The sequence below is a fragment of the Onychomys torridus genome, chromosome X (genome assembly GCF_903995425.1).
Source record: "Onychomys torridus chromosome X, mOncTor1.1, whole genome shotgun sequence".
Lineage (NCBI taxonomy): Eukaryota > Metazoa > Chordata > Mammalia > Rodentia > Cricetidae > Onychomys > Onychomys torridus.
This window is the reverse complement of record NC_050466.1, coordinates 92,953,401-92,978,015: the sequence shown is the minus strand read 5'-3', so window position 1 is coordinate 92,978,015 and position 24,615 is coordinate 92,953,401. Positions and strand designations below refer to the sequence as shown.

The window sequence follows — 24,615 nt, the reverse complement described above, 5'->3', positions numbered from 1 at the left end:
CTTATATTTTTTGTTTTCTTTATAGGTAAAGTAAAAAAATCCTATTTTATCACTTTTGAGAGAATTACTATCCACGCTTACTATCCATATGTTCTCAGCAATCATTGTTGTGATTGGCAGACTTGACAATTTTTAATAATTGTCCTCTACTCCTTTCTGTAAAGATCTCTTTTCCCTCACCTCTTACTTAGCATTTGATTATTTCTAACACTGTTCACTTTTTCATATCACATTCAGAGCCTTTTCATCATTATCTTTCTGTTCTGATCAATACTTCTTTATTGTTTTAGAAGCTTGCATACTGAGAGTTAAGAGACAGGAAGCAATTGTGTGCTTTCTATAGTTTGAGTTATTAAGATGGACTTTTTTGTGATGCTGCAGATTGAACGTAGAGCCTTGTACATGCTAGCAAGTGTTCTACTGGTGAACTGTATTCCCAGCCCACAAGGGTTTTTTTTTTTTTTCATTCCACTAATACTTATACAGTATTCAGTATTGTGATGTCTATACCCTTTGCTCTATAAGGGATGTGTTTGCTTGTGACTTTAAACATGTTAATTTGTTCATAAATGTTTACACTCTTTAGAAAATAAGCTGTTTTTCCCAATGTAGTTTTACCAGAATATCTTAAATGGTAACTTAACCTTACTAAAATCTGATATTTTGTGCCTTTTAAACTAAGCTTACAAATTGTATGCAGTCATGCTCTCAGAGCTTTTACTCAGTAATAAAAAATGTTGAAATTTCTTAGCAAATAATATATTTACATATGTCCATGCAGATATGTCACAACATTGCCCTGTGGGTTTTGAATTACAATTACAATTAATGTATTAGTGGTCATAGCATTTGTTTCTATATAAACCTTCTTGGTACTTTTGTTTGTTGGCTCTCTAATTACTTAATTATGTGACCTCATTTTCAACTGGTGATTTTTCTGTCACCTCGGGCATTGTCAAAATTTGCTTATGATATTTCTGTTTAGATGGCATGTCTACAAGTCATTTGATTGAGTATGGAAGATTAGACACACTTACTCTCCTCCTCCATCCAAACTAAAATGAAAGTGAAGGAATAAAATGAGTGTAACTACAAATCAACAAAGATACTAGAAGAGGAATTAATACTGGACAAAGAATATCAGCAAATGTGGGGAAGATGTTAAGTAGATAGATTAGAAGGACTGAGAAATTTGGATACTATGATGTGCCAAAATAGAGAGAAAACAATTTAAAAAGTGACTTGATTCACACTGTAGAAACCAGAAATGGCTCAGAATTGGAGGCATCAGGGTATTATGGAAAGTGAAAGCTAAAAATACCAGAATTCATGTTTATGTGAGAAACAGAAGCCAGGCCTGTTGACACAGCTCGTAATCCCAGGTGCTAGGGAGGCTGAGCCTGGGCAGCTTAGTAAGACCTTGCCTCAAAATAAAAATGTAAAAGAGGGCCTGGGATATAGCTTAGTGATCTCATGTGTGAAGCCCTGTGTTCAATTCCCACTACTGTAATATAGTTTCAAGGTTTTTACTTACCCCTTATAGCCTGGTGTTTACCCCCTGCCAGCCTTAGCAAGAAGTTTACCAAACAGTTATTTCCACCATTACCTTCCTTCATCAGCAAATAATGGGAGGATTCTTCTCTAGAGAAACCAAAGTAGCCCCTCAAAAAGAATATTAATTTTAGTTGGTTGTCTTATTACTCTTTACTTTTGGGGGGCCTGCCACCCAGCTCCCAAATAAATACACACAGAGGCTTATTCTTTCTTATGAATGCCTGGCCTTGGCTTAGCTTGTTTCTAGCCAGCTTTTCTTGAATTATCCTGTCTATCTTTTGCCTTTCTCTATTTCTGTATACCTTTCATTATTTCTTACTCCATGGCTTGCTCTTGTTCTCCTCCTTCTTTTCTCATTCCTTCTTCCCTTTTCCCACTTTTCTCCTTCTGTTTATTCTCTCTGCCTGCCAGCCCTGCCTATCTTTTTTCCTACCTTGCTATTTGCCATTCAGTTCTTTATTAGACCAATCAGGTGTTTCAGACAGGCACAATAACACAGCTTCACAGAGTTAAACAAATGCAACATAAAAGGAATGCAATAAATCATTGTATCATTAAAACATTTGTTTATACTGTGGAATATTTGTAACACATCTAAAAATAATATTCCACAATAATTAATGTTTGGGGCTGCAATAAGATGGCCAGGTATCCAAATGATCACCCAACCACAATACATGCCAATTGAGAAAGCCATTCCCATGCACACAACCTCCAGATAGCCTTTTAATGTTCCATTCTTTGGTGTTAGAAGAGAATAAAGTGTTAAAAGAGAATAAATGAAGATGTTGAAAGCAAACAGAATGAAAAGGGTTCAATAAAATATATGAACAATGCAAAGAGCTGTAAGAAATATTTTCAAATATAATATCCCTAGAAGTCATGAAAAACAAAACATTTCTAAAATAATGACAGGTGCTATTCAGAAAAGGAAAGGAAGCATATGGCATGATTTCCAGGATATAGGATTGAATGAAAAAAGTGGAGTGCAAATGACATGTTGTATGCCATCTTTTGCAAGGAGGATGAGGGAAAGAATGTATGTTTATGTGCTTATTCTTCCAAAGAGAAATTCAAGAAGGATAAAATAGAAACTGAAACAGTTGACTATCCATAGAATGGAGATGAAAAAGGTTTGCAAGACATGAGAAAATAAGATTTTCCTGAGTATATGTTTATGTTTAGTTTGCTTTTGGCCTATTTTATATATTAAATAATTTTATACACACATATCTATGTATGTATGTATGTATACACATTCCCGAACATATTGATATGGTGTGAAAGCTAAAGAAACTACCATTTGATGGCCTGAAAAGGACTAGTTGGAGAGAAAGAATGTGGAAGAGAGTAAGATACATGTGTTAACATGTCATAGTGAAGCTCATTATTTTGTGTACTAACTAAAAACACAAAAATAAATCAAGGATACAAAAACATAAAAAATAGAACACATTTTAACAGGAAGCAAAACTGTAACATTGATAACCACACAAAAAAGAATAGAACCAATCCAAGTAAATTTTTAACGCAATACTCCAATTATGTACTCTTATTAAATGTCCTGATTTTCTTCTCTGTTACTATGATAAAACACCGACCAAAACCAACTTGGGGGAGGGAAGGATCTACTTGGCTTACAAATTACAATCTGTCATTGAGAGAACCTAAGGCAGGAGCTGATGCAGAGGCCATAGAGGAATGCTGCTTACTGGCTTGCTCCCCTTGGCTTGCTCAGCCTGCTTTCTTATACACCTGAGAATTATCTGCCCAGTGATGGTACCACCACAGTGTGCTGGGGTCTTCCACATTAATCAATCAAGTAAATGCCCTCCAGACTTGCCTACAAGTCAATCTTATGGGAGCATTCTCTCAATTGAGGTTCCTTCTTCCCATATGTGCCAAGTTTGTGTCAAGTTGACAAAAAACTAACTAGGATATTAAATATATCTTTATTATATTTATTATATCATATAACCAGGATATAGTTCTAATCTACCTACTGAACTACTTCCTCATGTATTATATAATATACAGGTGTATTATAAGGATAAATAGTCCAAAGGAAAGAGTTAGTAATTGTTTTTTGGTTTTGTTTTTTTTTTATTTCCTAAACAGGGTTTCTCTGTGTAGCTTTGCGCCTTTCCTGGAACTCACTTTGTAGACCAGGCTGGCCTCAAACTCACAGAGATCCACCTGCCTCTGCCTCCCGAGTGCTGGGATTAAAGGCTTGCACCACCACTGCCCAGCAAGAGTTGGTAATTTTATGGAAGTACCCATTTTGAAATTATTCTGTGTGTAAGACAACAGCATATACTGAGTAAATATGCTGCTCTTTGAACAGAGATCTTATTGGGAGAAGAAAGTTGCAAGTAAAAAATCATCAGAGGAGTGGAAGACTCTCACAAGGTTGTGCTTTAACAGAATTATCCATATAAGTTCCTTATACAAAAAGTATTCTAAGTCTGTCTACCGAAAAAGCCTGGGAGCAATGAAAGTCTAAAAGTAATGAGCATTCCCAGCACACAGATTTGGGGCACTAAATTACTATTTCTTACTAAAAGGAACCAACCCTTCTTCGATAAAAGCTGATCTGGGGCAGGCAAACTAATGAACACGTGTCACAAGGACATAGGAACCACTTGGAATGCCCTCCCACTGGCCAAATGTGGGATAATTAGAGCAGGAAAATGAATAATGGCACTAATGAGTTGTAACACACTGAATAAAAAACTAATTTCTGCATCCATGATAATACTTTTAAAACAAGAAGTGCCAAGGGAAAAAGAAAAGCCCTTCTTTAAGAATACTGTCAGCCAGCTGTAGCAGGAATGCTATATTTAGAAAATCAGATTTTGCAACCACAATTGTAATAATTGTTTTAGAAAACAGCCATCACTGGCTGATAAAACTATCAAGGAATAGATTGTTCAATCAGTTTGAACGCAAAAGCCATGGATTACTTCTTAATTACAAGGATAAAACTTGATGGTTAAATAGAGAAATTTTGTAGATACCCACAACCACAAGATCAAATTTCGTATCAGTAATGGAACAAACTAACTTCCTTACCTCCTCATGTGATGATGCATAGAAGACCTATTACCCTTTTAAAATTTTATTTTTACTTTTAATTATGTGTGTATGTGTAGGTCTGTAGGATAGGGGACTCTGCACATGAGTTTAGTGCCAGAAGAGGCCAGAAGAAGGTCTTGAATGCCTGAAGCAGAAGTTACAGACCATTATGAGCTGTCCAAGGTGGATACTAGGAACCCAGCTCAGGTCCTCTGAAAGATGAGGAAGGACTCTTTTTTTTTCTTTATGCATATGCAGCTTTGTTTGTATTGTATATTAGTCAATGGAGATTAATTGCTAATTATCCAAACATTTCTGTGATAGTATTTCAAGCTCTCTTGTAGCAGATGTGGCCTAAACTATATTTGAAAGAGAGATGATATTATCTTTCCTTTTTTTCATTATTATTATTATTATTAAGATATTTTTCTATTCATTTTACATACCAACTACAGATTCCCCTGTCCCCTCTCCTCCTTCCCCCTCCAGCCTACCCCCCCAACCCACCCCACATTCCCTCCTCCTCCAAGGCAAGGTCTCCCATGGGGAGTCAGCAGAGCCTGGTACATTCAGATGAGGCAGGTCCAAGCACCTCCTCCCTGCACCAAGGCTGCACAAAGTATCTCAGCATAGGCACTAGGTTCCAAAAAGCCAGCTCATGCACTAGAGACAGTCCCAATCCCACTGCCTGAGGGCCCCCTAAAAACAGTTCAAGCTAAACAGTTGTCTCACCTATCCAGAGGGCCTAGTCCAGTACCATGGGGGCTCCTCAGCTATTGTTCCACAGTTAATGCATTTCCACTAGTTTGGCCAGTCATCTCTGTACTTTTTCCCATCATGGTCTCCATGTCCCTTATTCATAGAATCCCTCCTCTCTCTCATCGATTGGACTCCTGTATTTCACCCTGGTACCCGGCCATGGATCTCTGCATCTGCTTCCATCAGTCACTGGATGAGGGCTCTATGATGACAGTAAGGGTATTTAACCATCTATCTGATCACCAGAGTAGGCCAGTTCAGGTACCCTCTCGACTATTGCCAGTAGTCTACGGTGGGGTTATCCTTGTGGATTCCTGGGAACTTCTCTAGCACCCAGTTTCTCCCTAGTCCCATGATGTTTTCATTTATCATGGTATCTCTTTCCTTGCTCTCCCTCTCTGTCCCTGTTCCAGCTCAAATCTCCCATTCCCCTATGTTCTCATCTCCATCCCTTGCCCTCCATTACCTGCCTCACCCCCAGTCTGCTCATGTAGATCTCATCTATTTCTCCTTCACTGGGTGATCCATGTGTCGTGAGGAAGAACTCTTAACAGCTGAGCCATCTCTGGCCCCACATAACCTAATAACCAGGAACAAATAGATAAATCCAAACTGAAGGGCATTCTTTATAAAAAAAACTATAAACCATTTAGACCTGGACATTTAAGAAATGTCAGTGCCACAAAGAGAGAGAGTAGGACACTGATAGAAATTCCGTGTGTAGATGCAAGCAGTATTCTTGTTAGTGCTCAGACCACAGCTCCTTTGTGTTGTACTCAATAACCTCTTCTTTAAAAAGTAAAACTATTTAAATTCAATATGTTAGTTTTCTTCAGATCCTAGATGGAAAAAAATAAAGGGCATTATTGTAATAATTGCTGAAGGTTGAAAATGAAGCATGTTAGATATGAGTATGTCATTGCTAAATTTATTTTAAAAGATATATATTAATTAAATATTTAGAAGTATAATGTAATCAGTATGTACAGCTCATTCTCAGATTGTTTGACCAAAAAAATAGTATGATTTTATGTACAGGTAAAATATCCTTATTGCATATAATATATGAGAGAGAATAAGTATAACATGAGACAAAGCAAGTATGGAAAGCAAATGAGGCAGTTACCAAGTCTAGGAAGAAAAAAACTATAAGAAAATATATATAAAATGCCAGTATCTATGTGATTCAATGGGAAATGCATAGTCTTAAAGTAAACAACACAAAACACTTGCATAGTCATAACAAGGTGATACAAGAGCTTGTTAGTAGAGTGAAGAATGCAGCAGAGGAAATGAGTTGATAACTAATGCCAGAAATCAATAAATCAAGAGGCAGTATAAATGAATATGTATATAGCCATATATGTGTACAAATCCAGTACTTGGGCATTGGCACATACAAACTTCACTCATATTACAGAGAGAGTATATTTGGAAAATCTTGTCAATAGGAATGCCCGTGAAAGTGACAAATTCTTATTGTGTCCCATCTTGTTTACTAGTAACCATCAAGATACAAATTAATTCTGGATCAGAGTTTGGAATACATACCAAATCAATGAATGCTGTGTTTAATAGGTATTGTTAATAAAAAGAGCTACTGGAAGAAGTAAACTTCATTTTCATGAAGTCTTTATTTCATGAAATTTTATTTCAAAATTCACATGGATTTAACAATATTGTGTTTAAATCCTTTAAATCCCTGCATAAATAACAATGCTTTTGATTTGAACATTTGCTGATTACAGAAAATATCACCTTTTTAGAATTGTAATCTTCCCTTTATGCATTTCAGAATGAAAAGGAAAACAGTAAAGCTTTATTTCTCTTTCTCTAAAATGGTGTTTGTGGTACTGGAAATCTTATGGTTTTGTTTACTGAGTCTGGGTGGTTCAGCAGTGGAGAAGCATTCCTATCTCAGTTTTTCCCGCTGGGGCTATGGATGAGGAATTAGAAGAGGTATTTAATGACTACAGGTCCTTCGAATCTTTCCTTATAAATTACTGTCTAGTTTTAGGTATTATGCTGGTTAACTGACCTTGCTCCACATGTACATTGTGTTTACTTTTTAGGGGAAGGTAGCTGAACGTGGTACCCACTATGGTCTGCTTGCTAACTCTAGCAGTATCTATTCAGAGATGTGGCACACACAGAGCAGCCGTGTGCAGAACAGTGATAACCTCGGATGGGGTGCAAAGAAAGAAGGCCTCTCCAAAGAAGAAGAAAGGAAGAAGCTCCAAGAGGAAATCGTTAACAGTGTGAAAGGCTGTGGCAATTGTTCCTGCTAAGGCACAGAAGACGTTTTCTTGTTTTTCTATTTGTTGTCTTGTTTGCACTGAAGCAAAACTAGTTCATAAAAATGTAAATCATACATACATTCCCATTCCTTTGATCCTATTAAATAAGATATATTTAAAGGAGGGTTTGATTCTTATATCTTTCACCATCTTTTGAATGTGACATCTATAATTATCCCCAAATGATTTTCTTGTTCTTGCCCCAGTTGTGCTCAGTGTATAATTTTTGTTACTATTTGATTTTACCCTATAACTTTTTTGGAGTCTGATATCCATTTATTATAGATAACGAGATGAAGTAGAGTGGTCTGAATTTATGTAGTTTTTAAAACATCCTTTATGCTGACAAGTTATAGGGAGGGTGGTTTTTTTCTCTCTTAAAATTAAAACAGGAATAAAAAGAGAAGAGTGTAATTTTTTTCTCCTCTTTCCTCCCTCCAATTATAGTTCCTTGTCAATCTGAAATTAGTTTGCAAACACATTTAAAGTTGGAGCTTAACCAAAATGAACTGTGTTTATACTTTGGGCATTTTACTTTTGGACACTTATAATAAGAGTTTTTATTATGCCCTTTTGGGTGGAAAACTCATATTGGTGTATTGAATATTATTGTTAATCACCACTGCAACTCTTCTCTAGTGATTGGACCAAAATTTCTTAATTTTTTTTAAAGTCTCAGAAACCCTGATGTCCTTTGAGAGTTATCATACTGGGAATGATCCCCAAAGCTTAGGGAGTTAATAGTTAATGGTCTTTCCTATTTCTGTCTTAAATGCACTGCTTTTTCTATCTGAAGTTATACAAAGAAATAAGTAAACAGGATGTTGTACATCCACAGATGTCCATGTCTGTGTATATGCTAATACATGTATATAAATCAGTGTCCACTTAAAATTATTAAAAACATTTGGTAAATAGGAAAGGTTTCCATATATAGGTATACTCTTTAGATGACCACATCTCTTAATCTATATTGACACTTCAAAATTACTATGTTTATTGTAAGGCTTTTCTTACTTATTCATAATTTAATGAGTTCTGTTAAGTGTAATGTAAAAAAAGAAACTAAGTGATATGGTAAAGCTTTACTTAGAAAAAATTGAAAAACATTTTACCTGTAAGAAATAATTATTAAAATGAAGATACACATTCACTTAAAAAGATGTTCTCTTAAGCTAGGCATAGTAATATGCACCTAGAGTCCCAGCATCAGGAAGTTGAGCCTAGAAATTTGAGGCTAGCCTGGGCAATAAAACTGAAAGTTCTTCTCTTGTTTCAATATGAATTTAATTTGTTTGATAATACTCTTTCATTTTGAAACACGTGTGTATCTCATGAATGGCCACATAATCATATGTAATGTGGAAAAGTCCTAAACTGCTTGTAATATCATGGTTTTAATGTGTTTTAAATGATAATTTAGTGTAGGAGACATTAATTTTTATTTGTATTATTGGTACTGGTGAATAAATATCTTCTGTTTATATAATAGTGTGCTAATCTGAGGCCAATATTTCAGTTAATTTTTGGTACCAGAGTAATTTTTGCAGAATCTTGCTTTTTAAATTAGAGGTAACACTGAAAAGTAGGTTTTTGTTTTGTTGGTATTTCTTGCTATCAATATGTAGGGATCAGTGCTATTCTCAGGAAAGAAGCACATCCTTTGAATAAATCAGTTACATTACTGCAGCTGTGATTAAAGTTAGATCAAAATTTTATATTGCTGTTAATTCTTACATTTGCAGCAATGCTGATGGAAAATGAGGAAACTCAGTTACACAGACAAGCAGAGTGTAATAATCATTATTAGGAATTCTTCTTGAAGTGTTCATAGCAGTGTTCAAAGTAAGTTTTTCTGTGATATAGGGAACAGTAAGAATATTTTCAGGGTAGGGCTAATATTCACACAAAGATTTTGAAACTATTTTTTTTTCATATGATTGCAGGTGGTCACTAGGCAATAGTAGTCATTAACCTATCTTTCAGCTAACAAAACTTAAATTATCTGAAAGTAACAATTAGTGTCGAGGCAATAACTAAGTCTTAAAGACATCTTTTTTAAGACTATTTCATCTTTAGGTGGTTCTTTAGAGGGAAATAATAGACAGATGAAGACGAAAGAGACGCTCTCTGGAATGATTCAGTCATGGGAAATGCCAAGAAAAGGGCATTTAATTATAATGCACTAATTTCACATCACAATATTACATAATTACGCAAAAGGATAATGTGTATAAATTTTAAAAGATCAGTGTTGCAGCAATGTTTTTTAATGTATTGGGAGGAATAAACTATAGTTTTAAATTTTGAGCTCTGATAATGGGGGTTCATTTCTTACATCTCTTTATTCTAAGGTTTAAAAAATTTATTTTCTTCCTAAGGAAATCCCAGTTTACAAAAATTAACTTGAAGCCAAGGTAATTTGGGAATCATAAAAACTGGGCCAGATGCCTACTGACATAGAACTGTCACTGTCTTGTTGTGTAGATGGGCTCATTTGGAAATTTTTAACAGCTCAAGCCAGGGTCACTTGTGATAATCAAGGAAACCTTCACATCTGAACATGAACAGTCTCGTGCACACATCTGCAGGGATTTGCATCTTTTATATACCTTAGGATGAATACTCTGACTTTCCCTTCTGTTGACAGATCTCAGTTTATGAGGATGGCTTTTTAAAAACTTGTCAGACTCTTTGTTTCTAGATCATTTTTTCCACACCACCATCTTCTTTCTATCCTTCCTACTTGCTGAATATATCACCAAGTAGCAACCTTTTCCATATATATCCCTAATTCCCTCATCTTGTAACTTGATTACATGATATTCTGTTCTGAATTAGCAGTTAAGAGTGTTTAAATATGTTTGTAATTACAGTTGGTTTTTAATTATAGAAAAATTCCTTCTTGTCCCTTCACTGAGTGTATTGCTTTGGAATGTAAACTGTATGGCAAATCCCAACATTGAGTGAGACGTTCTGGATAAAGCTGATTAAGACAAAAAATCTCAGCCAAGGATTTATCTTACCACAATTCTCATGTTTATAACAACCTGTGCAGATGATCATTACTGAATAAACATGCTGTCTTTATGCCTAGAAATGAGTGTCTAATGGAAATAACTTTTCTGCAGTGCTCAGGGAAACTGACATTTTGTCCGTTATACACTTGGAATAAATACAGGTAATTACTAAGCTCTCTGGGAATATGGCCTTGCAGCTCTAGACAGCAGGTAAAAACTTGGCATTTTTTTCAGTAGGAAAGTAAATGTTTGCAGAGTTCATAATGTAGGTAAAATGGTGGCAAATTATAGTGGTTTTATTTAGCATTGAGCTGTCATATTTTTGATAGCCAACCAGTGAGAAGTCCCTAGTTTCTTACTTGTCCTCAGTTTCTCAATTGTAATGATTAGGAGGGAAGCCTTGGGGTGGAGAAATGTCTTGCCTGTGTTTTGATTAGCTAGGTAGAATTGGAAATGAAATGTGTGTTCTAATTAAAAACAGATTCGAACTTTTTGAAAAAAATACAGATTGTTTCCCTATTTCATGTTCTCATATAGCCACAGTAAAATGTTCACTGGTGTTTTTCTGTTTCTAGTTCATAAAATCATAGGGCTTTAAAGCTGGAAGGGGTTTAAAGGTCATTTAATACATTTTTTCTCATTCTATAAATGAGGAAGCTGAACTTCCATAGAAACTACTCCACTGGAGGCTAAGCGGGGATGAAAACCCCAGTTCCTTATAGTCCGTTCTTGTGTTATACCACATTTCCACTCAGAAATGACATTTGAAAATAAATTGAAGGGTCATAATTGAGAATGGAGAATTAAGAACCTCCACAGGCCCACTCTCCAACAAAGCAACAATTTAACTGCTTCTTTTAAAGTGTTTCTAAGGGCTGGAGAGATTGCTCAGTGGTTAAGAACACATACCTACTCTTACAGAGAACTCAAGTTCAAATCCCAGCACCTACATCAGTTAACTCCAGTTACAGAAATCCAACACCCTCTTCTGGCCTCTGAAGGCATTTATACTCATGTGTACATACCCACACAGACACACATGCATGCATGTAATTTTAAAATATAAATAAATCATTTTTAAAGTTACTTAAAAGAAAAAATAGTCTATTGAAAATGTCCTAGGGGCTTATAGGAAATGGAGAAACATTTAAGACAGTCTGATCTTAAGAACAGCAAGAGACTGTGGCCTTTAAGAAATGCTATGTCCCATATGCTCTGTGCTGGAAGCTCTACCCTGGGCATTCTGCTCTGAGCAGGTGTGGTAAAGACATGTAGTGGGGGTACATGGGACTTCCTCATCCCCAGTTCCCAACTTGAGGCTGCAGTTTTATTCTGTCATTGAGAGCTGCCAGCAGTTTTTATCTACATCCTGTCTCCCCCTCCTCTTTATGTGTGCTGTAACCCATTTTCTGCTGCTATAGCAAAATATGAGCAAGTAAGCTATAAAGATTTGAATTTTATTTGGCTGTGGTGCTAATCATATGGTGCCAACATCTGATCGGCATTTGATGAGTGCCCTTTTGCTATGTCATAGCGTGGTAGAAGGTACCGTAGGGGGGAACAGGAAGCATGCTAGCTCATGTCTCTTATAAAGTCAGTAGTACCATCATGGACACCCCACCATCATGATCTCATTTTACCTCCCAAATACCACTACCAATACCATTAACATGAACTTTTTTTCAATACAGGAAAATTTGGGGTGTACATTTAAACCACGGTTGAGTAGAAGCTCTTTTCCATATGTAAGAACAATGAGATGCTAATTGTTTTCTTCTCCAACTTACTCATGGGGTAGAAATTTCACTTAATATTGGCCTTGCTCCAGTGCAGTTCAGTATTGCAGAATGTCTGGTCAAGGGAAAATGCATATGATTAGGGAAAAGAACTCCATGGCCACCTGTGGGAACTGACTTTATTTGAAAGATGGAAAACTCCTTTAGTAAAGGCATTATCAAAAGTAGTGGAGGTCTTGGAAAAGTTCAATTAGGACAGGACCTTCCTAATGCTGCAACCCTTTAATACAGTTTCTCATGTTATGGTGACAACCACCCCCCAAACATAGAATTATTTTCATTGCTACTTCATGACTCTACTTTTGCCACTGTTGTACTGTAAATATCTGATAGGCAGGATATGCAACCTCTGTGAAAGGACTGTTTGACCCCCAAAGGGGTTGTGAGCCACAAGTTGAGAACTGCTGCCAGTTAAGAGGAGCTGGCAGAGGCTCAGTCAAGAATATTCTAGCCAGATGTGTCCACTGGCATAGTAGAGACATGACTTCTATGGAGGTAAACAACTATCTTATAATTCGACTTAAGGCTCATTCCATGAGAAGAAATTCATACCAGATACTGTAAACTTGTACAAAAGCCCATAGCTAGTTGATATCATAGGCCCTAGGGGGAGCTTACTGTTATTGTTTTGCTAAGTGGATATTCTGTCAAATTGCCTTCTAGGTATTTCTAGATATCTGTGGTGTTCTCATCCTTGGTCAGAGAAGCTTCTTTTTACAGTGGTTAGTGGTTGATAAGAAGACTCATAACTAGTCATAATGCTGAGAATAAGTGACTGAGTGCTCATCTTTAAATGGGACATCTAAAAAAAACTCCACCACCCTTACACACACACACACACACACACACACACACACACACACACACACACACACACACACATGCAAGGCTCAGAGAACATTGTGGAAAGGGGCTTGGAAAGAATGTGAGCTGGGAGATGAGTGCTATGCAATGCTCTTCCACAAATGACATGACCGTTGCTCTCATAAACTCATAGAAACTGGTGACCTTCATAAGATCAAGCCAGTCCAAATTCCCACGTGGATGCAGGAGGGGATCCTGAGGCCCTAACCTAATCAGTGAGCTATTGATAATGGCTGCTGGAAAAGGAAGAGTAAGTTTCCTTGGGAAGTGAGGCTACTGGTAGGTTGTCCATGCTTCTGTGAATGGCCTATATCCATGTGTATATGGGAAGTATTAATTAGAGTTGGTGTGTTATAAAGAAAAAGACATGAAGTGGGGACGGGGCGGGGGGGGACTGGAGGAAGGAAATAAATGCATTGAATACATGCATGGAATTGTCAAAGAATAAAAAGACAAAATATTACTTGTAATTTTACCCAAAACTATCATTTGAAAATGAAGATGAAATCAGTCCAGACACCTTGCATTAAAATATATTGTTAATAGACCTGCAAGAAATACAAATGAACATTTTCAGGTCCAAAATGAGCAGCCCAGGGAGTAATTTAAATCCATAGGAGAAAAACAGCACCAGTAAAGGCAGTCTAGTAGGTTCTTAAAGAAGATAGTATAACATATTTCTTCTTTCCTTGATTTATAAAGTAACTATATAAAATAATCTATATCATTCTTTGGTTGGAGTGAAAATAAAGCTGTCTTAGAGTAAAGGGCTATTAATGGTATCTCAGAGCTATAGGAACAGGTGGAGAGAGTCATAAATCTTACATAGCAAGTTAATATCACAAGCCTATCTTTACCTTTCTTGCTGCTTTTTTAAAAAGTGCTGATTAATTGTATTGATTTTTGTGAATGTTTAACAATAATATAAAAATGGGAGTGTGTAAAGGAGCGATATAGGCATGCGTTTTGTTTTATTCAGAATACTTAGTGTAATCATGAAGTGCATTCTCAAGTTATAGTGTATATTAGAAGTCTGAGAATAGAACTAAGAAAGTAATTATAAGCATATATTTAAAACACCATTAAAGGGATAAATTACTATACTGTCTATGGAATAGTAGAGAATTCTATAATTTTTTAAAAAATAAAGCATATAGAAAAATAAAAATAAAAGTTTAAATGTTTACTCAACAATGTCAGTAACTATTAAGTCAACAATTAAATCAAAGGATAGATATTACCAATTAGTTTGAAATATCAAGGTCCAACTATATGTCATCTTTAAGAGATGCTACCTAAATGTGTTAAAGGTAAAAGAATAGGAAGGTGTTCCATGTAAATACCAACCATAAAAGTCAGAGTGGCTACCCTAATATCAGACAAAAATAAAATAAAATATATTTTACAACAATAACCAGAAGTAGTGACTTCATAATCTGAACACTGTATCAACTAACTGAACACTCTACCCCAAGCCAAGAAATTCCATCATCTCATGCACATGGAACATTCTTCTGCATAGGGCATGTGGTAGGACATAAAATAAACCTCAGTACATTGAAAATAATTGAAAACATACAAAAAATGTTCTGTGACCACAATAAGAATGAAATTAAAAATCAGCATTACAGGGAAACTTGGAGATTTCTGAAATATATTGAAATTAAACAATGTACTTTATAGGCCAAAGAAGAAATGGCAAAAAAGGGCGGGGGAGACTTTAGAAAATACTCCAAAAGTAATAAAAATGATCAAATGTAGCAAGAGTTCTTGGTTCAGGAGAGTTCATAATTTTGAGTGCCTCTGTTTTTTAAATTTAGAAAACAAAGATGACTAGACTGCTACACAACTCCAGGGAGGCTACCTAGAAAACGGGACCCTAGGAAAGACACAGGGCTCACCCAATGACAGAGAAATGGATGAGATCTACATCAACAAATAACCTGGACAACAGTGGGGGTAATAAAGGGCAAGGTTCGAGGGAAAGAGAGCTTAGGGGAGCAGGAGATCCCAACTGGATCAAGAACAGAAAGGGAGAACAAGGAATAACAGACCATGATAGAATGAATAAACTTCCATCTTAAGAAACTGTATATTACAAAATGAGCAATCATAAATGAATTATCAAATATTAGAGCAGAAGTTAATGAAATAGAACAGAAACCTACTTAACAAAACCATGAGTTTTTTTAAACTTCATGATGTATATTTAGGTTCTGCTATTTGCTGTAACATGAGTGAACTTACAGAACAACAAGATGCTTAAATGAATCAGAAACAAATAAAAATATTCCATGTTCTCATGTGTGGAATTTTAATGAATGACAAAGAATAAAACTAGTGGACACAGTCAGGAATGATGGGAAGAAATGAGAAGGTATAGATCAGAAGATACTGATGCAAGAAGAAATATCCAATATGAATAGATCTATACCAAATGGAGATTGAGTAATGGAAACTACCCACTAAGAAAAACAAGGTCAAGGCAAGCTTCACCACTTAGTTCCACCAAATGTTTAAAGAAGCAATAACTAGTACCAATACTTTAAAAACTTGCCCAAAAATACAAAAGAGGAAACTCTTCACAATTCATTTTGTTATTCTGATACACAACCAACGAACACACACAGAATAGTGTCTCTAACAATAAGTAAAGAAATTTATGAAAAAATACTATCAAATGAGCCAGTATTACTTTTGCATTGTTATGCGTAAAATAAATTACAGAAACAAGAGCTGAAAAGTGAATTTTTGCTCACAGTTGCAGTTGGTTTCAGTCCATTGTGCCAAAAGGCTTACATGACTGCTCACATCATAGCAGAACAGAACTCCAGGTCTGGAACAGTGACTAGGCTATAATATTCAAAGGCTGGCTCCTAGTGACCTGAAAAATCATATGTAACAAACGATGTTAATAGAATAAATGACAAAATTTATATGGTCACTTCAGTGAATTCAGAAAAAGTATTTAATAAATATAACACCCTTTCATGAAAACAATGCTTAATATACTAGGCATAAAAGAATTTTTTCTTAACCTGATAAGGATCATAAAAACATACCTAAAAACTTTTTAAGATTTATTTTTATTACTTATGAGTATGTATATGCCACATGTGTGGTTGCTCACAGAGGCCAGAAGAGGGTTTTGGATTCCCTAGAGCTAGAGTGGCAAGTGGTTGTCAGCCACCTGATGTGAGTGCTGGAAAATGACCTCTGGAAGAGCAGCAAGTGCTTTTAACTGGGAGCCATCTCTCTAGCCCCTGGAGTTTTATTTATTTATTAGTATTGAGTTTGTGTTCATGATGAGGGCAGAGGAATGCATAAAGAGGGCAGAGAACGACTTTGTGGAGTCAGTGCTCACCCATATTTGCATAAATTCTAGGGATTTCCAGGCTTGAATGACAAGCACCTGCTGAGCCATCTCTAGCACTCCATCTTACTTTATGGTGAAAAGCTAAATTCTGAGCTCCTAAGTTGGGAGCGAGACAGGAGTGTTTATTTCTACTTAACCATTTCTATTAAATATTTTCCTGAACATTCTAGTTACAGCATTTAGAGAATGAAAACATGGCTGGAGAATGCTCAATTCCCAGTTGGAAAACTTACTCCCAAAATATGGTATTGATGTACAGCTAGAAATATAGAAATTACTGTAATAAAATGTGGAATCCAAAAATAAACCCTCACATTAATTGTAAATTTGATTTTTGATAAAGTTGTCACAATCATTCAATGAGGAAAAAAATGTGCTTATCTACATGCAAACGAATGAGGGTAAAGTCAACATAATATATGAAATTTCATCATCAGGATAGATCAGAAACTAAAATGTAAAAGCCAAAACCATAAACTCTTAGAAGAAAATGTGAGTAGATATTCCTGACCTTGGGTTAAGCAATGGTTTTGGGGATGTGACACCAACAGTAAAATTTATCCAAAAGAAAAATTAATGACCAAAATTAATTTTGTGTATTCATTAATGTAGTCCATGTGTGTGTTTGGGTGGGGAGGGCGGGTGCACATGTTTGTACAGGTACATGTGGTAGCCAAAAGAAAACTTAAAGTGTTGTTCCTAAGATGGCATCCACCTTCTTAGTTTGGAGCAAGGTACTTTGTTGGCCTGGAACTTATTAAGCAGGCTAGTCTGACTAGCCAGTGAACCACATGGACATCTGTGTCTCCATCTCCAAGACTTGGGATTGCAAGAGGGTACCACTAACTGTGGCTTTTTAAAAACATAACTGAGGGTTGAACTCAGGTCATCATGCTTACAAAGTAAGCACCTTACTGATTGAGTTGTCTCTCCAGCCCCACAAATAAACTTCTGTGCTTTAAATGATACTGTTAAGAATGGAAAAAGACAACCCCAGAAATGAGAAAAAGTTATAACTCATATGCTATGGGATTTCTTTCTGTATGCTGTGAATATATGTTGTTATGATTGGTTAATAAAGAAGAGGCTCTGGCCTATGGCAAGTCAGGATAAAGCCAGGCAAGAAATCCAAGAGAGAGATGGGAAGAAGAAAGGCAGAGAGAGAAGAGATACCATCCCGCTGTCCAGGGATCAGCTTATAATGGCACACAGGTAAAGCCACGGAACACGTGGTGACACATAGATTAATAGAAATGGGCTGAGTTTAGTTATGAGCTAGCTAGCAAGAAGCTTGAGCCATAGGCCATGACCATACAGTTCATAATTAAAATAAGTCTCTGTGTGCTTATTTGTGTCTGAGCAGCTGCGGGACCAGGCAGGACACAGGAAAACTTCAGACTACACTCGTGTGTGTGTGTGTGTGTGTGTGTGTGTGTGTGTGTGTGTGTGTGTGTAAAATACAAGATTGCATATGCAATATATAAATGATGTATAAAAGAACATTATAACTCTAAAAAGCCACATGTCCCGATTAGTCTTGTCAATTTGACATAAGAAAGAGTTACCTGGGGAGAAGAACATTAATTGAGAATATGTTTCCATCAGATTCCCTGGAGGCAAGTCTGGAGGGCTTTTTCTTGATTAATGATTGATGTGGGAGGGCCCAGCCGACTGTTACCCAGGTTTCTGCCTTGAGTTCCTCCTGTGATGGACTGTGTTATGGAAGTGGAAGTGGTAATGGAAATCTCACAGCAATAGAAAGCAAACCAGGATTTCACCCAAGAAAAATGGGAGAAAAAACTGAATAGGAATTTTCTAAAGAAGATATGTAAATAGCCAATAAGCACATGAAAAGATGTTCAGCATTATTAACCATTATGGAAATGCAAATTAAAACAATAGTGAGTTGCTACTTCAGGCTCACTAGGATGGCTATAATCAAAAAGCAGATAATGAGAATATTGGCAAGAATGTGGACAAATTGGAACCTTTATACACTGCTGGTGGGAACAGAGAAGTGCAATTGCTTTGTTAAACAATCTCAAAAAAATTAAATGCAGTTATGTTACAACCCTACATATAATTATTTGATAATAGAAAAAGAATGGATCACAACCATGCAACACATGCTAAATCAAAGAAACTAAGCACCATTGAAATGCAGCTTTCTAACAGGTCCAGTTCTTATCAATCTTGGAGTCAGCTTCCAAGGTCACCTGTGTCCCTGCTTTGCCCAGCCTGGCTGGCAGAGCTGCATGCTTCCATCCTTTTTGATTCTTTCATTTAATGCCACAGTTAAATCAAAGACATTTTCCCTTTTTGTTGTGTTTCAGCTGTCTGTTCTCCAGCTGTGCCAAGCTGCAACCACGGCCACTGTCATCTGGCAGGGCCACTTGTGGCTCAAGGTCTCTGGGGCTGAGGGAAGCTTGGGCTCTTTGGTTTCTTTATGGCTTTTGCTAATGGAAAGCAGCATACATGTGTTTTAAAGGTGTCAATTGTTTTGAAAAAAGAGGAATGTGTAATTTTGTTCCTTAATACTTTGGTCTAGCAACTTGTGGTACATAAATGGCAATTCTGTGATCTTTTCTAATGTATGTACAAGTTTTTATATCATTTGTAATTGACTCATACATACTCATCTTGTATAGTTCATAAAGACTGTGAAGGGGACATACCCCAGGTAGTTGTATGGCTCCTGGTCCTTCAGCCAGGCCTGGGTAGTGCTCCCATGACTTTTCATCTGAGTAGTGTCTTTCCATTTGGATTTGGGTCTGGCTAACCCTCTGCTCACTCCACCGTTTGTCACCATGACTATTCCCATCCTCTTGGAATGGAAAAACTTCCTTATCCCCTGCCCACAGCTACTCAAAACACCCTCAGTCACAGCCTAACATGTACTGCTGCTGGAATGCTGGGACTAAAAGAAGAAAAGGAAGTGAGAAAGAAGGAAGGAAAAGCCAGCCACAAAAACCCACATCCTGTATTTTTCTAAAATTCTAAAATATACAGATCTATGGAACTGGAAGATAGCTTAATGCTTACCTCTGGCTGGGGATTGGGTTAGAGTGTGTTGTGGAGAATGGAGAAATTAGTGCTAGTGTATATGATGGCTTACTGGCCCATGATGCAAAATATGTTTTGTGCATATCCTGATACTGTAATGTTGTTACTATTTCTTTTAAAAGTCATGCCATTGAAATAAGAAATCAAAGTTCCCAAATAGGTTATCCTCCTTATTTTAATCATAAGAGTCTCTAGATGCTACATCATGAGGTTTGTTCACAATGCTTAAAATTGTCATATAACTGGGTGTATGGTGGTGGTGGTATGGGGCAAGACAGTGCAGAGGTTCCTCCATCTTGTATTCTTGCTGAAGCTGTTTCTATCCAGGTTTAACTGATCTCCTTGTTGGATAATTCCATGGAAAACTACCCAACTCTATTCTAGGATGCCCTAGCTAACTTATCTTAGCCTTCGTTAAAACTGCTTGTTTGTGCTGGCCCCCTCCAGTTACCTGTTATTCTTAGCTGCTTGTTTGTTAAAGAACTTCCTCCAACTAACCTCCACCTAACCTCCAGCTAACGGCTTATCTTAGCTTCTGTAAAACTGCTTGCTTTAAACTGTTTATACTGCAATGTGTCCCCTGCAGCTGCCATGCGAGATGCCTGGGTGTGGTCTCTGCCCTTAAAAACCAATGGGCCACACCGAGGTCCCCAAACACTTGGGTGTGGTCCCAGCCAGTTAGAATAAAGACATTGTATATGAGTGGTCATCTCTGGTGAGATCCCTGTAACAGTGTGTACCTGTGATCCCAGCATTCAGGAAGGTAAGACAGGGCCATAGCTAGTGTGAAGATAACCTGGCTACATAGTAAGACCCTGTCTCAAGAAACAATTAAGATCAGAGTATAATAGCACACACTTTACAGATCTTTGGAGGTTAAGACAGGAGGATTGTGAATTCAAGGCCAGTTTGGGCTATATAAACAGTTTGTGACTAGCCTGAGTCACATAGCAAGACCCTATCTCAAAACAACAAGCAAAAAAAGAAAAGAAAGAAAGTGTAAGATGATGAGGGGTATATGAGAGAGTTTGGGCAGAGAAAAGGGAAGAGGGAAATGATGTAAGTTTATTATTATAATCTCAAAACTATAAGAAGTAATAGAAAAAAATCTCTAGAGATTTTTTTAAATCATACCCTTTTTACAGTAGTCATGAAAAATGAAGAACAAAGCCAAGTTGTCTGTAAAGGAGAGCGATTGCATAAATTAGAAACAAATTTTATGCATAGAATGCAGTTGTAAAGTATATAATATTTGCATAGTTGTGTAAACTATCACAGTAGGAAGAAATCTATGATAGCTTAGTTAAGGGCTCAAAAACTTCTGCTAGAAGGGAACAGGTAATACTGAAGCTTTACTGACCAGCTAGCTGGTCTTTTCCACAACTACTTGATTCTGCCTTTATAGTGCAAATGCAGTTGTAGGCAGAGTTTTTCATTGGGACCACAATCAACTCTGTTCCACCAGCCACTTCACAAATAACCACTCAGAGACTTACTATTAATTATAAATCCATCAATAGCTCAGGCTTATTACTATCTTAAATTAACCCATTTCTGTTCATCTATGTGCTGCCCAAAGGCTCATGACTTTTATCTCTCCTACATGTCCTGCTTCCTTTCTGTCTTGCTGGTGATTCTTCCCAATCTGTCCTCTTCCCAGGATTCTCTCTGCCCCAAAATCCTGCCTAGCCATTGGTCAGTCAGGTTTTATTAACAATGAGAGCAACATATATTTATACTGTACAAAGATTGTTCCACAGCACAGTTATAAACAATATAGAAATGAATAAAAGTTAATGTATTCCAATAAAACTTAATTTACAAAACACACTTTCAAATACCTTCAAAGCCCCCACTTCCCTTTTTAGGAAACAAAGGCAAATAGAAGAGAAGTATACTTCAACCCAGGTCACAAAGGAAATTGAGAGTGTAAGTTCTCTTGGAATCCCTTGGCAGAGGGCTGTTATAAATGGAGCAAGTCTGGCCTCTGCTTCCTATATCAAGGTGGAATCTGATGACTCCAACAAAGGCTTCCACCACTGCCATCCACCATGATATATCACACATAAGCTTCCTCCTCAGTACTGAGGCAATACAACCATCGTGCCCTTGAACCTCCCAAACTGTGAGCTAAATAAACCTTATATATTTATAGAGGTCACTGTCTTCATTAGAGGCCAGTATTTCATTCTAGTAATGTAAAACTGACTAATTTGGAACATTTAATGAGAAAACTTTTTGTGTTTTTAATAATAAAAGTAAGTAACTTGCAGTAGTATTTTGGACCTTGGTAGTGGGTTTCTCCACCGATGCAATAAACCAAATGTAGCCAAATTAATAAAACCAAGTTTAATCTGAACAAAGCACTCCTGGGTGATCTCAGGGGAAGGAAGGAAGAGAAATCACATGGCAAGTCTATGAACCAGAGCTTAAATACCCTGTAGGTGAGGTATTGAGCAGCTCCTGGGGAGGAGCTGCCTCTTGGTGGGCTTTCTGAGGGGCAGGGTTTGGAGGGGGTGGAAGTGAAGCTTCCAACAGAACAGTTTGTCCTTGCTGTCCTGTTATATCTTGTCAAAGCTTTCAGATATTATACTAAGTGTAAGTACTCACGGCTGTCACACTCAATTTTACACCCTTTAAGATGGGGCTAAGTAAGTTATTTCCAGGTACTGCTTAATTGGCATCAAATTAATACAGCCTAGGTGCTTTTTACCTATTATAAATGAATCTATTTTCATTAAAAGTTACTAATGTGCAACACTGAACACTATTGTGTTATGAATATATAAGAAGCCTGATTGCCTCCCCCTTTTTCTCTAATCAGATTTAATATAAAAAGTACTTATCTTTATCTAATGCTTTTCTCAGAACATAATCTGATGTCTTATTTGTAGGAAACCCATCCAAATATATAATGCCATGTTTATCATCCTTATAGCTTATATGTCTTCTAGCCATACATGTTGTTTCCTTTTAATGTGGTATCTCAAACATTTATACAGTAATAGTGATTACAAAAGCAGTTATCAGATGAATTCATGATACTTAAGAATCCTGAAAGACACATGAAATTTATAAATAGCGATTAAGCTTCATTCACCAATCAGAGTTACTAACATAAAAAAACTACTTCCCCTTCCTGCCTTGTTTTTGCTTGTTTGTTTGTTTATTTGGTTGTTGTTGTTGTTGTCGGGTTTGCCCATTGGCAGAAGTGGGCTGCACAATGACCAAACATCTAAAATCTAGAGAAAAAAGTTGAGGCATTAGCAACCTGGGAATGGAACTTTTATTTATGCAAATTAGAATTTCCAAAAAGAAACTTTACTTGAGCAAGTTGGTTTCTCAGCAGACATCCCCACCTGATAAACCTCTGCTAGTAAGGTGTTCTTAAGAAGATATACTTTGTTCCAAATGTAGACTTGTTAGGTTGAGTACTTAAAAAAAATGTAAATACCTTTCTAGATTTATTGATGAATGTTCTTTTCTTTTTTTCTTTTTTTCATTTTTCTTTATTAAGAAATTTTCTACTCACTCTACATACCACTCACAGAACCTCCTCCTCCCTCCTCCCACCCTCTAGCCCTCCCTCCTTAGCCACCCCACATCCCCACATCCCCCAAATCAAGGTCTCCCATGGGGAGTCAGCAGAGCCCGGAACACTGAGCCTAGGCAAGTCCAAGTCCCTTCCCACTGCACCAAGGCTGCACCGGATTCCAGAAGCCTGCCCATGCACCAGGGACAGATCCTGATCCCCCTGCCTGGGTGTCCCCCAAACAGTTCAAGCCAAACAAACCATCTTCCATATCCAGAGGGCCTAGTCCAGTCCCATGGGAGCTCCACAGCCACCAGTCTACAGGTCATGGGCTTCCACTAGTGTGGCTGGTCATCTCTGCATGTCTTCCCATCATGATCTCAATGTCCCTCGCCTGCAGAATCCCTCCTCTCTCTCATCAACTGGATTCTCAGAGCTCAGCCTGCTGCTTGGCCCTGGATCCCTGCATCTGCCTCCATCAGTCACTGCACAAAGGCTCTGTGATGACAGCTAGGTTATTCGATAGACTGGACACCAGAGTAGACCAGTCCAGGCACCCTCTGGACCACTGCCAGCAGACCAAGGTGGGGTCAACCTTGTGGATTGCTGAGAGCTTCCCCGGTACCCTGCCTCTTCCTATTCTCTTGATGTCCTCATCTATCATGGTATCTCCCTCCCTTCCCTGCCATTCTTTCTCTGTTCCAGACCCTCTGCCCCCCCCACTCCCAGTCCACTCATGTAGATCTCATCCACTTCTCCTTCACAGGGTCATCCATGTGTTGTCCCTCCTAGGGTCTATCTCTGTTAGCTAGCCTCTCTGGAGTTGTGGGTTGCAATCTGACCATCCCTTCCCTCACATTTAGTATCCACTTATGAGTGAGTACATACTATGTTTATCCTTCTGAGTCTGGGTTACCTCACTCAAGATGATATTTTCTAGTTCCATTCATTTACCTGCAAATTTCATGATATCATTGTTTTTTACTGCTGAGTAGTACTCCATTGTGTATATGTGCCACATTTTCTTTATCCAGATGAATGTCCTTTTCAAAAGTCATATTTTAGTGCAGAATTTTGGTTTTCCTACAGTCCTGCCATTTCTTTCAGTCTGAGTTTAGGAAAAAGAAAAAGTAAGAAGTATAATAACATGTTCAAGTGAAGCCTTTCAATTAATTTCAAATGGTCATCTACAAAAGTCTTAGAGGTCTTATATTGCTCTTCATATTTTAAGATGACTTAAAATGCATTAATTTCTCTCTTCCCCTTGAGCTTGTCATCG

At 37.2% G+C, this 24,615-nt stretch overlaps 1 protein-coding gene across 1 annotated transcript in view; it reads left to right on the top strand.

Annotated features, from left to right (window-relative positions):
* Abcb7 (ATP binding cassette subfamily B member 7) overlaps positions 1–10,785 on the top strand; it is a 147,180-nt gene extending 136,395 nt beyond the window's left edge. The window contains exon 16 of the mRNA XM_036174684.1: positions 7,461–10,785. Within this exon, the coding sequence (XP_036030577.1) occupies positions 7,461–7,676 (216 nt within the window). The 3' untranslated portion in view covers positions 7,677–10,785. The remainder of the gene's footprint in view (positions 1–7,460) is intronic.
* The last annotated feature ends 13,830 nt before the right edge of the window (positions 10,786–24,615 follow it).